The 12,131-nt window shown below is 40.8% G+C and overlaps 1 protein-coding gene across 1 annotated transcript; it reads right to left on the bottom strand.

Moving 5' to 3' along the window:
- Window positions 1–239: 239 nt before the first annotated feature.
- TAS2R60 (taste 2 receptor member 60) lies at window positions 240–7,200 on the bottom strand (the record flags this gene model as incomplete). The annotated part of the gene is given in 5 exon segments (XM_082473886.1): window positions 240–6,700; window positions 6,704–6,822; window positions 6,825–6,861; window positions 6,865–6,990; window positions 6,994–7,200. Coding segments are annotated over 5 exon segments (942 nt in total). The 3' UTR covers window positions 240–6,247.
- Between the last annotated feature and the right edge of the window lie 4,931 nt (window positions 7,201–12,131).

Here is a 12,131-nt window from a genome sequence, read left to right as displayed (position 1 = left end):
TCCGCAGCGGGAGGGGCCGCAATGGTGAGAGGCCCGCGCACCGCGATGAGGAGTGGCCCCCGCTCGCCGCAACTGGAGAAAGCCCTTGCACAGAAACGAAGACCCAACACAGCCAAAAATAAAAATAATAATAAAAATAAAAAATTTAAAAAAAAAACAAACTTATCTTGTTATCTCATTGATCATTTAGGTTTAAATTTCTTTTGTTTGCATTTACTTGACATGTTATTTTTCATTCTTTTTTTTTTTTTTTTTAAATTTAATTAATTAATTAATTAATTTATGGCTGTGTTGGGTCTTCGTTTCTGTGCGAGGGCTTTCTCTAGTTGTGGCGAGCAGGGGCCACTCTTCATCGCGGTGCGCGGGCCTCTCACTGTCACGGCCTCTCTTGTTGCGGAGCACAGGCTCCAGACGCGCAGGCTCAGCAGTTGTGGCTCACGGGCCCAGCCGCTCCGCGGCATGTGGGATCCTCCCAGACCAGGGCTCGAACCCGTGCCCCCTGCATTAGCAGGCAGACTCTCAACCACTGCGCCACCAGGGAAGCCCTATTTTTCATTCTTTTATTTTCAACTCTTTTTTATGGGTCTTAGAAATATCATAAAGTTGTTTTTGTTTTTTAGACAATCTGAAGACCATTGTCTTTTAGGTGTAAAGCCCATTTTTATTTAATTATATATCCAATATGCTTAGTCTTAGTTCTAGCACATTATTTTATGTTTTGTGTTTTGTTTTTAAAGGGTTTCTTTAGGATTTTTATATTTGTTGCATGTTTCTTCATTTTTGTTTGTGGTTCTATTACTTCTAAGGAAAGTATGTTTTTTTGTTCTAGTGCTTACCTTTATAAATATAGTTTTATATAATTTTCTTAGTCCTCTGCTTCTTTTGATCAAATCTGTTGGTTACTACCTATGAGCAATAATGAAAAAAATAATTAACTATGTTACAATAGTCTGTGACTTCCATCTTGCTGGCACTCTCTCTTGCTGACACTTTCTGTGTCACCTTCCCATTTATTCACTCTGATCTATGGAAAAGGCTATGTGGCCAGGAACTTAAGGAGGCCTCCAGCCAACAGCTCATAAGGAGCTGATGCCTCAGTCCAACAACCCAGGAGAAACTGAATCCTGCCAACAGCTATGTGAGTGATTTGGGAAGTGGCTCCTTCACAGTGCAGCCTGGAGATGACTGTAGCCTGTGAGACCCAGAGCCAGAGAATACAGCTGAAATTCTCAACTGTATTATGATGTGCCTGGATTCCTGACCTACAGGAGTTATGAGTTTGTAGTAAAGTTTGTTTTAAGCCACTAAGTGTCAGGGCAATTTGTTAGATAGATCATCAATAGGTAACTAACACATGCATACTAAGGGGCTTTTGCATTTCAAGGTGTCTCTTTTCTGCAGAAAGTGTATTTGTGCTGGAATATTATCTCTGCCCCCACTGGGCCCGCTCACTTCTCTTCATACTTATTTTTACCTTCTTTCTTGACTTTAACTGATCTCATCTGTGACTGGTAGTGGTATCACATAATTTGAAATTTCTGGATTATTTGTCTCTTAGCTTTACTGAAAATGCAGTTTTCAAAGTCTTTTTCAACTTTCTATTGCTTTTACGTGTTTTCCAGAGAAAGAAGAGGGAAAAACATTGACTCATGCAGCTGTGTTTATAGCAGAAGTCTTATTGTTGTTTTAGTTTGCATTTCCTTGATCAACAGTGATGATAAGCTTATTTTCACGTTTACTTGGCAATCTTTATTATATATTTTCATCATTAATCAACATTCTATTAGTTTGTCTGTCTTTTTCTTATTGATTTGTAGAAGCTCTTTGTATATTAGAGATATTAGATTTACCTTTCTGTTACTTGTCCTTTAAAATTGAAAAGGACTTCAGTGATCCCTACATTTATAGAATTTGTTATTTAAAAAGTTTAAAATTTTTCTGTAGTCAAATTTACCAATTATTTCCATTATGACAATATTTTGAGTCTGACTTAAGAAGACCTAAGAAAACAGGGGTTTAGGATTGTAGGAGCTGAAAGGTAATACATACTCTATGATGACACCCAAAAGGGTGGGGAGAAAAGAGTCAATATTTCTGTAAAATATAAAGGCAGTATTTTATGGAATAAAATATTAGAAAATTAAATTATCAAGAAAGGGGAGCTTTTAAAAAATTAAATAACATTTACATTAAAAATCATCTATGTAGGATCTAGGATAAAATGTTGGCTCTATATTTGCTGCAACACTATTAAATGACTATCTTTTCCCCCACTAATTTGAAATGCTTTACTTATCAAATATAATTTTCCATGTAACTATTATCTGGATTGTCTGCTGATGTACTTACCTATTCCTACACCAATAACACGCTGTTTTACATATTATAGCACTAAAGTATCACAGTTCTATCATACACTGACCATGAGACCTCAGTAAACTCCTCTAAACCTCAGTTTCTACTTTGCAGTGTTTGTTTGAGAATTAAGTATATAAAGGATATAAGTAAATAAATTTTCTGGCCCCATGCCTCACACAAAATAAGCATTCACAAATGATTGTTATTAATACCATCATAAAGCATGATGAAATTAGACTATAGGCAAAAATTAATGATAATAATATTACTAGATATTTTTTAACATCTTTATTGGAGTATAATTGCTTTACAATGGTGTGTTAGTTTCTGCTTTATAATTACTAGGTATTTTAAAAATACAACAAACCCTACTTCTCTTTTATATTTCCCTGTGTCTTCAAGTTCCAAGGGAATTTCTCCCTGTGGGGAGATCATTCAGATTCTGGTAGATGTTCCATCTCCTAGCCTAATAATATAGAGTGGAAGGAACAAAGAGTAGTTGATAGTTTGCTTAGGAAAGGTCCACTGGGTTAGTAACCAAGGGGAGAAATGGCACTTCCCTTATATTTCCAGAGGAAGGAGCTTCACAGTTGCTTAGCAACATGTAAATGCATAAGAAAGAAGGAAGGTAAAGGTATCACAAAATCAGGCAAATTTTACTCTCTCATCCATTTATTATTCCTACATTGTGCATAACTCAAGAGAAACAGAATATATGTTTGACCTCCAAAAATAAGCTGGCCAGACAGTGAATGGCATACAGCTCAAATATAACCATAAAAATATAATTGGTAGTAGTGGGTAGCCCAGATTATGTATATACAGACAAAAGTACATGTGCTTACAGCTGGATTCCAGATGCAAGAGAACCATTCTGTTCAAGTATTTATAAGTGCTTCAGGAGACACATGGAAGACTATGAGGCAGCCCACACTTTCCAGAACTTTAAAATCTACTAAGGAGAATAAAATGAGTATACAGATCACACCACCACAAGGCAGAATTCATGTCACAACTGAGCAACACCCCACTTGTATGTCCTCTGAAGTGAGAGATCAAAGCTTGAGGTGTGGGGGCGCCCAGAAAAGCTTCCCTGAAGAGAAGCCATTTGAATTAACCTTTAAAATTAAACAGGAAAAAAAATTAAATAGGATTTTGACAGGTAGATGTGGGATAAGAGAACACATTTCAGCACGTCATGGAGGAAGTTCCAGGCATGTCCAGAACAATGATAACCCAAATTTTGCTGCAAAATAGGGTTGGTTCTACTAGAATGGAAGCAGTGAAAGATAAAACTATTTCCACATTGTGTAGGTCCATGAATGCCAATTTAGGGACATGTGCTTTAATTGATAGGCACTGAACAGTGTTAAGGGTGTGGGTGAAATTGTCAAGAGATCAATCTGGTAATGGTACTTTTGACTGGGGGTCGGGGGAGTGTGGGAGAGAAGGCACTGCAATGAAGCAAGTGGTGAAAAAGAAATATAAGCAGTCTAGGTGGGAGAAGAGGACAGTCTAATCTAAGGTAGGATCTACAGGAACAGGAAGAAAGGAACAGATAATAGAGATACTACAAGGATACCAACTGAAGACAAGTTGCTGATTAGATAGAAGGGTTCAGTGGAGAGTGAGGAGTGAAAACTAACTCAAGAGTTGGTCAGTCTGATTTATTAGATATCAATAATAGAAAAAAATAGATTCAACTGGGCGGTGGAGGGAAAGAAAGAGGAGGAAGAAAAAAAGGACAGCTGTTACAAACTTGCTAAGTTTGAAGTGCTCATGGTACTATCAGATAGAAATGCTCAGCAAGCAGAAAAAAAATATAGGCTTAGAGTTTTGAGGAAGGTCAAGGCGTTGGTGATTATTCACATGAAGGTCATAATTGAAACTATGTGAGTAGATGTAAACATGAAGGAAAAAGGAGAAGATTCATGTCAAGGAAGGAAGAGGGCTGGTGAAGGAAAAAACCGAGTCAAGATGATGAACAGATAGTGAGGAAGACACGAAAGGAGCCGCAGAGCAGGGAACAGAACTTAGTGCAGCATCTGAGAGGCCAAGAGAAGGACTTTTAGGAAGACATGTGGGTCAGCAATTACTGGTGATGTTTATTTTCCTGCTTTAAAATCTTCTACCAAAATCAGGTATTACTTTTTGTAAAATATTTTAATCCGTTTTTTTAAGAAATCATTTTTTATTAAGAGAGGCAACTATTACAGAGACACATGAAAATGGGGGCTGAGGATAATACCACGTTTAGGGATCAGGAACTCATGTGCGTCCTTTAGAAACACATTTCAACAGAAAGGGCAGCAGGAGATTTTAAGTGCCCATGGGGAGACTCTCAGCAAGTGACTAATTAGTAGGATGATAACTTGAGGGAGTGAAAGAGTGGAGGGGATTTTTTTGGGGGGAGAGAAGGTAAGAGGCACATTGAAGAAGGGAAGGACAGTAAAGAGGAAAAGGTTGAAGACTGGTGTAGAAGTGGGAATTCTTGACTCAGCAAGGGATAGAAAAGAGGCAGGAGAGCATGGCGCTAGGATAGCATGAATGTTAGCCTTGAAAAGCCAAAAGCAGGGACCTGTCTTCTAATACAGAGGGAAGGGGGAGGAAAAACAGGAAATGAGGCTGAGAGATTTTAAAGCAAATACAGGGACATTGAGGGATCTCAGTTTGAATGGTTCAAGAGGTCACTGAGCTTAAGGAAAGTTTGAGAAAATCTGTGAAAGGCAGAAAAGCAGTCTACATGCTTCATCAAACCAAGCCGGGAGTCTTCTTCTTAAATCTTATGCATCAGAAACAGATGAAGCTCTCCATGTCAAAAATTTTAGTAGGTCCCAATAGCAACATAAAAGAAGTCACATCTGGGTTCCTGGACCTTAACATTTATAGAACAGACTAACTGACTGGGCTATTGTAGAGGACATAAACCATATATAAATCATAAACCCCTAGAATTCAGGGGGATCTCAAAAGGTAATCTGCGAATATACAAATCCCAGGTAACACACACAGCTGCACACATGCACAAATCACACCATGCTCTGTAAAGAGAGTTCAGACACCAGGAACTCTTGCATGAAAGGAAAGAGAGCTTCACTGCACTAGATGGCTAGAAATGAGTTAAGGATGAAAAAGGAAATATGGTTTTACAGGATGAAGCCACAGGAAAACTGAGTTTCCAAAAATCTTCTCCAGTCTGATTCAACAGATAAAAAGTGAATCGTGGGCTTCCCTGTGGTGCAGTGGTTAAGAATCTGCCTGCCAGTGCAGGGGACATGGGTTCGAGCCCTGGTCCGGGAAAATCCCACAGGCCGCGGAGCAACTAAGCCCATGCGCCACAACTACTGAGCCTGCGCTCTAGAGCCTGTGCTCCAAAACAAGAGAAACCACCGCAAGGAGAAGCCCGTGTGCTGCAATGAAGAGTAGCCCCCACTCGCCGCAACTAGAGAAAGCCTGCGTGCAGCAACAAAGACCCAACACAGGCAAAAATAAATAAAAATAAAATAAATTAATTATTTTAAAAAAAGTGAATCATGTGTCAGGATCCTTGCATCCAGTTTCCAGAAGGATAATTTTAAACACCAAGAGTTTAGTCACAGGGAAATAAAAGTTTCCTGCTTCTTTGGCCACATCAAGTTTCACAGGGAACATTTACTATATCAGCTGAGTGCTGAGTGCAAATCAGTGCACTTGCTGAGTGCAAATCAGTGACACTAGACCACTAGTTCAGTACATTCCATCTCACCTTGAAATCCTATTTCACTGAAATCATGAAATGCATCAAAGAGGAAAAGAGCATTAAATGTGGCAAAGAGATTTAAAGAAGCAACGTCCCGTTCTACCCAGGCCTTCTGCAGTAGAGTCTCTGAGGCTTTTCATCAATTCCAACTCAAGATGCCCCAAGCCCTGAGGAGCAGCCCCTCTCTAGCACAGCTCTCAGCCTGCGGGTACTCAAGAAAAGAACAATGGGGCGGACTACTGTGCACAGATAAATCACAGCCTGCCACACCCAGTACCTGAATTCCAGGGATGGAAACACACCTGAGGCACTGAGCACCAGTGACAGAAAACAGGAAACGAAGAGGACAGCAAAGGAGATGAGAGCCAGGAGAGCTTTGATGTGTGCCTGGGTGCTGGGATCATGAGAGCCTGAGATGGACAGGGAGACCTTCATGGTGTGTCTTCCCAGAGATGTAATGAGCAAAGCCGTGCCAGCGATGAAGACAACAGTAGGGACTGTCCAGGTAACAATTTTCAAAGGGAAGAAGTAGAGTCTCTCATATGTTCTCATAGCATTCCCAGTGGCATTCCAAGATTGCAGAGCCCTCTTTGAATAGTTCTGCTATACTCTCTGGTTGCCTATGAAAAATAGAATGGCGCTAAAGCTGGAGAACCCCACAGAGCTGAGCAGCATCCATGGAAGCAATGCAGACACCATCTGCTTTAGCCAGAGGAAGACGGGGGGGTGAAGGTTGCGATTTTCACACAGTAGAAGACACTGAGTCAGGTGGAGAACCATGACGTGACAGCATTCAAGAAGTCCCACTGAAAGGCTAGGAACTGGAATACAGGGTTGTATGGGAAGGCTATTGGATTCAGGAAAATATAAATGTTCTTACTCATCACCACCCATCACAGACAGAAGCTAGAGGCTCCCAGGCTGACCAATAACTTATTGCAGGGTGACAAAGTTCTCTGCAGCAACCACTCCATGCCCAGTGCCACGGTGATTAAGCCATTACCCACCACTGCCACCAAGCACAAAAGGAATAAAATGATAGCAAAGATAAAGGCTCTCTTATCAGCCAACTGAGGTCCTGGAACCATGTCCTCTCCACTCATCTCTCCTGCAGACAAGATGGGTCCCAAGACTTCAAAGTCTATTCCTGTAGGGTGGTTCTGGAAGGTCCTGTATGATGCTGGTCTCTCCAGCTTCCCTATGTACAGAGGATAAAGTAGAGGATGTGGGCTATCTGAGGAGGGTGAAGAGGTTTCTTCTTCTCAGAATAGATGCAAATATCATTAAGGCTCAGTTTCAAAAGTCCCCCTGCCTGCCCATGAATTTGCCTGTCCTTCCTCTGCCTACTGTCTGCCCATATCAACACTGGTGTGGATACTATATCAAGCCCTTGGATTTGGCATCCCTTACATGGGAGCTTATACCTCTCTAAACTGACACCTAAGATATGACCACACACCTACTGGCTGCTCTGTGAGGAAATCCAGTGAGCACACCTGCTACTAACAGTCAGAGCTCACGTCCTTGGTTGGTTGGTATATTCTGGGCATTGTTCTAAGTGATCTTCATTGTCTTTAGTTCTCACAATGACCCTATGAAGCAAGTGCCTTAGAAAACCCCTTTGACAGGCAGAAAACTGAACAAAACCTCTACTGAGAGAGGTTAATTCAAATACTATTACTTGTGGTGACTGTTATCATCAAATAGAACATAGCAGACAATTATACATAATCAAGCAAGTGAATTTTTTAACCATATTTTATTAGTGACCTTTAAAGGGCATTTCATATAGGAAACCCTACTATGATAGCTATAGCACTAATGGGCTATGGCAGGAAGAACTCTGGGCTAGGAATCAAGGCAAGTGTTAGTCCTAGTTCCACCATCACTGTGAGTTACTGGGTATGTCAGTAGGCCCCTCTGTGCCTCAGTTTCTCCATCTGTAAGATGTGACAAGTATCATCTGTTCTAATTCACAGGATAAGACTAGATTCTAGGACTAGAATCTCAGTTTTCAGAGTGAAAGAAGACATTAAATGGATTGACATATATACACTAGTATGTATAAAATAGATAACCAATAAGAACCTGCTGTATAGCACATGGAAGTCCACTTCGCTGTACAGTAGAAACTAATACAACATTGTAAAACAACTATACCCCAGTAAAAAAAAAATTTTTTTAACATTAGAAACATCAAAAAAAGGCATTAAATAATTTTATAGATGAATAAATGAAGCCTCAAGTTATAGATTAAGACTCCCACCTAAAGTCACAGTTATATGGAGAAAAGACCAAGACCCAAACTGACTCCAAGACCAGAAATCTTTGCGTGGTTAGCAGCACATCTTGTACTCCTATCTTCTTCATCCCCAGCTGAAGTCAGAAGACCAGGTTTTGAGTTTTGTCACAGTCACTATCTATGGATCTTTGGACTAGTCGTTTAACCTCTCTGAACCCCACTTTCTTCATCTATAAAATATGGATCACAAATATATGTGAATGTATATATACACACATATATGGATGTATATGTGGAAACTAGAAACCTCTACACCTCTATAAGAAATAAGTAAGGTGGTGATGACAATTGTTATTATAATGATATCCACCCTGTGGAGGGACAAGTAGTCCAAGGAACATTCAGGAGAGCATCAGGGATGCAACAGAGGTCCAAGGCACCAAATATTGGATATCTACTTTAATTAGAGGAAGGTGGAGTAAGCAAAGGCCACATTTTCAATAGGAATGAGGCTCAAAGAATCAAAAAAAAAAAAAAAAAAAGCAATCAGGTGAGTGCTTACTTACTCAGGTGTGTGTGAGCAGGTTAATGTGTCACAGAGAGTAAGGCAAGCAGAAATGGTTCTGGGTCAGCTAGGGCAATAGTGAAGGCTCAGGATCAAGTAACATGAGAGCGAGGGAGTATTTTATAGAACACTCATCTTCTGACCAGCACCATAGCCTACTATTTCCATGTATAGAACCCCACAAAGACAGAATAGAATCCAGAACTCTCAGCATCTCTTTCTAGTTCCCAGTTCACCTGAGACAAAGGTCCAGGTAGAACTGTCCTTCCAACACAGAAGCCTTGCTGTAGTGAACATGGTGATCTTGGGGAAAGGAGAGGTGAACTAAGGAAACTAATTCACTCTGCCTTTCTCAGAAGATGCAAATCTCCAGGGGATAGAGTTCCCAGCTGCTCTCTACCCTGCCCTTGTTCCTCTGGCTGACATTTGGCTGTTTGCTCCTGGAACATGGAGCAGCAAAGCAAACTTTGAGCTCGTAGCTCTGGCGTCTGGCCAGCCACAAAGTTCTCAATATGGAAAATTCATATCTTTTCCCATCTACTTCCTACATATTTGATGGCTCATATAATGGGAAAAATATGCTGTTAACCCTCAATTTGACCAACAACAATTAATAAGCATCTCCTGTATATCATAACGACCCTGTGAAAGGCGCTGGGGCTGTAACAATGAACTAGGTAGGTGTCTGCCCTCAAAGTGCTTTCATGCACTAATCATAAACCACAAACCTTTACTGGACATACACTATGTGCAGATTAAGTTAATCCAAAAGTGTGAACAATCATTTGTATTTTAATATGGAATATGTTTTATGGTGATTCTTTTGTTGTTTGTGCTTTTTGTTTGTTACGTTTTGCTTTCTCAGAGTTTCTTATTTGGTGGAAGCCAAGTCCGAGAATTTTGAAATTTTCACAGGTAGTCTTTGTATGTATGATCATGAGGGTGGTAGAGGTAGGAATCCTGAGTACATTATCTGTGTGGGAAACACTTAGCTCAGTTCTCTCTCTCAGAGGATAAAAAAGGCTCACTCCCAGGCTGTGGTTCTAAATGTATGTCATCCTATTTCCATCCCAAGAATTCTGAGAAGCATTCAGTAACATCAGCAGCCCCTTCACTGGGGGACAGCAAAGGTGCTGTCTTGTATGTTGAAAGGACAGAGAGATGACACCAGTAAAGGAGATGGAAGTGTGATTATGTCCAGGAAATAGATAAGTTTGACTACAGCAGAGGATTTCCATAAGGGAATGGTGGCATATCAGGCTGAAAAGGCAGGCTGGCGAGAGATTCCAGAAGGCTTTGAAAGTCAGGATGAGATATTAGGCTGTGTCTTTGGTCAAGATGGAGCCACCAAATGTTTATGGGCTCTTATGAGCTAGAGCCTAGGAAAGGGAGGTTGAGAACATCAACCAATTAAAAACTCCTGAGATAAGCCCACTAGACCTGGCATAAATCAAAAGGCTATGAAAATGTTGCAGGACATGAGAGTCGCACCACCATTCCCCTCCCACCCAAGACAGTCAGTAAAGTTCTGGAGCTCTGTCCAAGGGAAAGCCAGTCTTCCAGGTGACATCCCTGATGCTCCTGCCTTTGCTGCCTCCACCCATCCCTCTTGTGGCTTAAGCCCCAAAATTCAGTCCCCACAATTTATTATTGCCCTCCCAGCTCACTCATATTGCTGCCAAAAAAAAAAAAAGGAAAAAAGAAAAAATGTCTTTATGATAGTCCCAGCTTTCCACAGTTTCCTCTATCCAGCTTCACCCTCTCTCTACTCTTCGGGAAATCCCTTGTGCTCCTCTCCTACAATTTGGGAATCTCCTCTTTTAAAGCCCTAATCTTCTTCTTCCAAGTGAAAACTCCTCACCCTGTTACCTCATCTCTGTTCCTCTTTCTTGCTCTTCTTGTCGTAGCTCAGCCTCCAGCTAGCATTATGACATAATGTTTTGGGGTCTCAGCTCCCAAGACTGTTGGACAACTTATCATAAATGCAGTTATTTATTTGAAAATCCTTTGTAAACTCGATTCTGTTCTGTTGTTTATTACTCCTATCTTGATTAGCTCAGACATATAAATCTGTTAACCATGTATGGTGTTTTTCCCAATCTCTTCTGGTCTCTTGGTCTCCACACTTTTTTATAGTAAACTCCATCAGTTAAAAAAAAAAAAATTATGAACATGAATTCCACCATATGCATGTTTATTTATTTTAATTATATGCTTGTAATACTCTACTAACACATTATGTACATCATAAAACACATATCAGAAATAGGGATTAAAAGGATGAGATAAAAATAAATGGCAATGGAAATTGTCACGCTCTCCTTTCTACGTCCAATGGATCATTTTGCACACACTCCGGGATGCAAACACCCTAATTTAGAGACTACCATCCTAGACATCGGCATCCAGGGTCCACCTCCTGGATGAGCGGACAGGAAGAGTAAGATTCTCAAAATTAAAAACTATAGCAAATTTCCTTTGCTTTCCTTTTCTATCCTCTGTTGGCCAAAGCATATCCAGAAAATTCCTTTTAATTCAACATATACCAAACACACAAAACCATGGGCAGGTCCTATAGTGGCACAAAACTCATACATGCCCTCAGACATCAATTGCTCAAAAGAAAAAGCTCCATGGGTGGAACTGGTCTTAAGCAGGGCACAAAAGAAGGGAATGGCAAAAAACAGCAGAGAAAGGAAAGAAGGAAGTTCCAGATGGGCCAAAAGACCACAGGCTGCAGGGAAGAGCATGCGGGGAGACAGAAAGCAGCTTTCCTGGGCTGAAGTAGAGAGGCTGGGCTCTGAGAGCACAGCAAGGCTGAGGAGGGCAACTGATGTGTGTGGGATGGTGTGGGACGGTATGAGACAACCTATGTCACCATTCAAAAAAAACTTTAGGTTGACCACAGAACAACTGACAACCATTACAGGTCTCTGTAAAGGGAATACAGACCAAAATGATGCTTGGAGAATATACTATTAGGGCTGCTTGTGTAGAGAGTGAAAGAGGCCTGTGAGGAAATGAGGCCACCATTCTAGTCCAAGGTGGTTTGGGACCCAGATGAGGGACGAGGAGCAGTGGAAGGGAGGGTAGAAACAGAGAGGGATGGAAAAAGAATTAATGGGGTGCAGAAAGAGTGGGGAAGAAAGGAGGAAATGAAAAGAGAGAAGGACAGCACCCAATCCTTGTGCGTCCTTGCCACTCACGGGCTTGTCCGGTGACGGCTG

This window comes from Balaenoptera physalus, assembly GCF_965194825.1.
Source record: "Balaenoptera physalus genome assembly, chromosome: 8".
NCBI lineage: Eukaryota > Metazoa > Chordata > Mammalia > Artiodactyla > Balaenopteridae > Balaenoptera > Balaenoptera physalus.
This window is presented reverse-complemented; position numbering and strand designations above follow the sequence as displayed.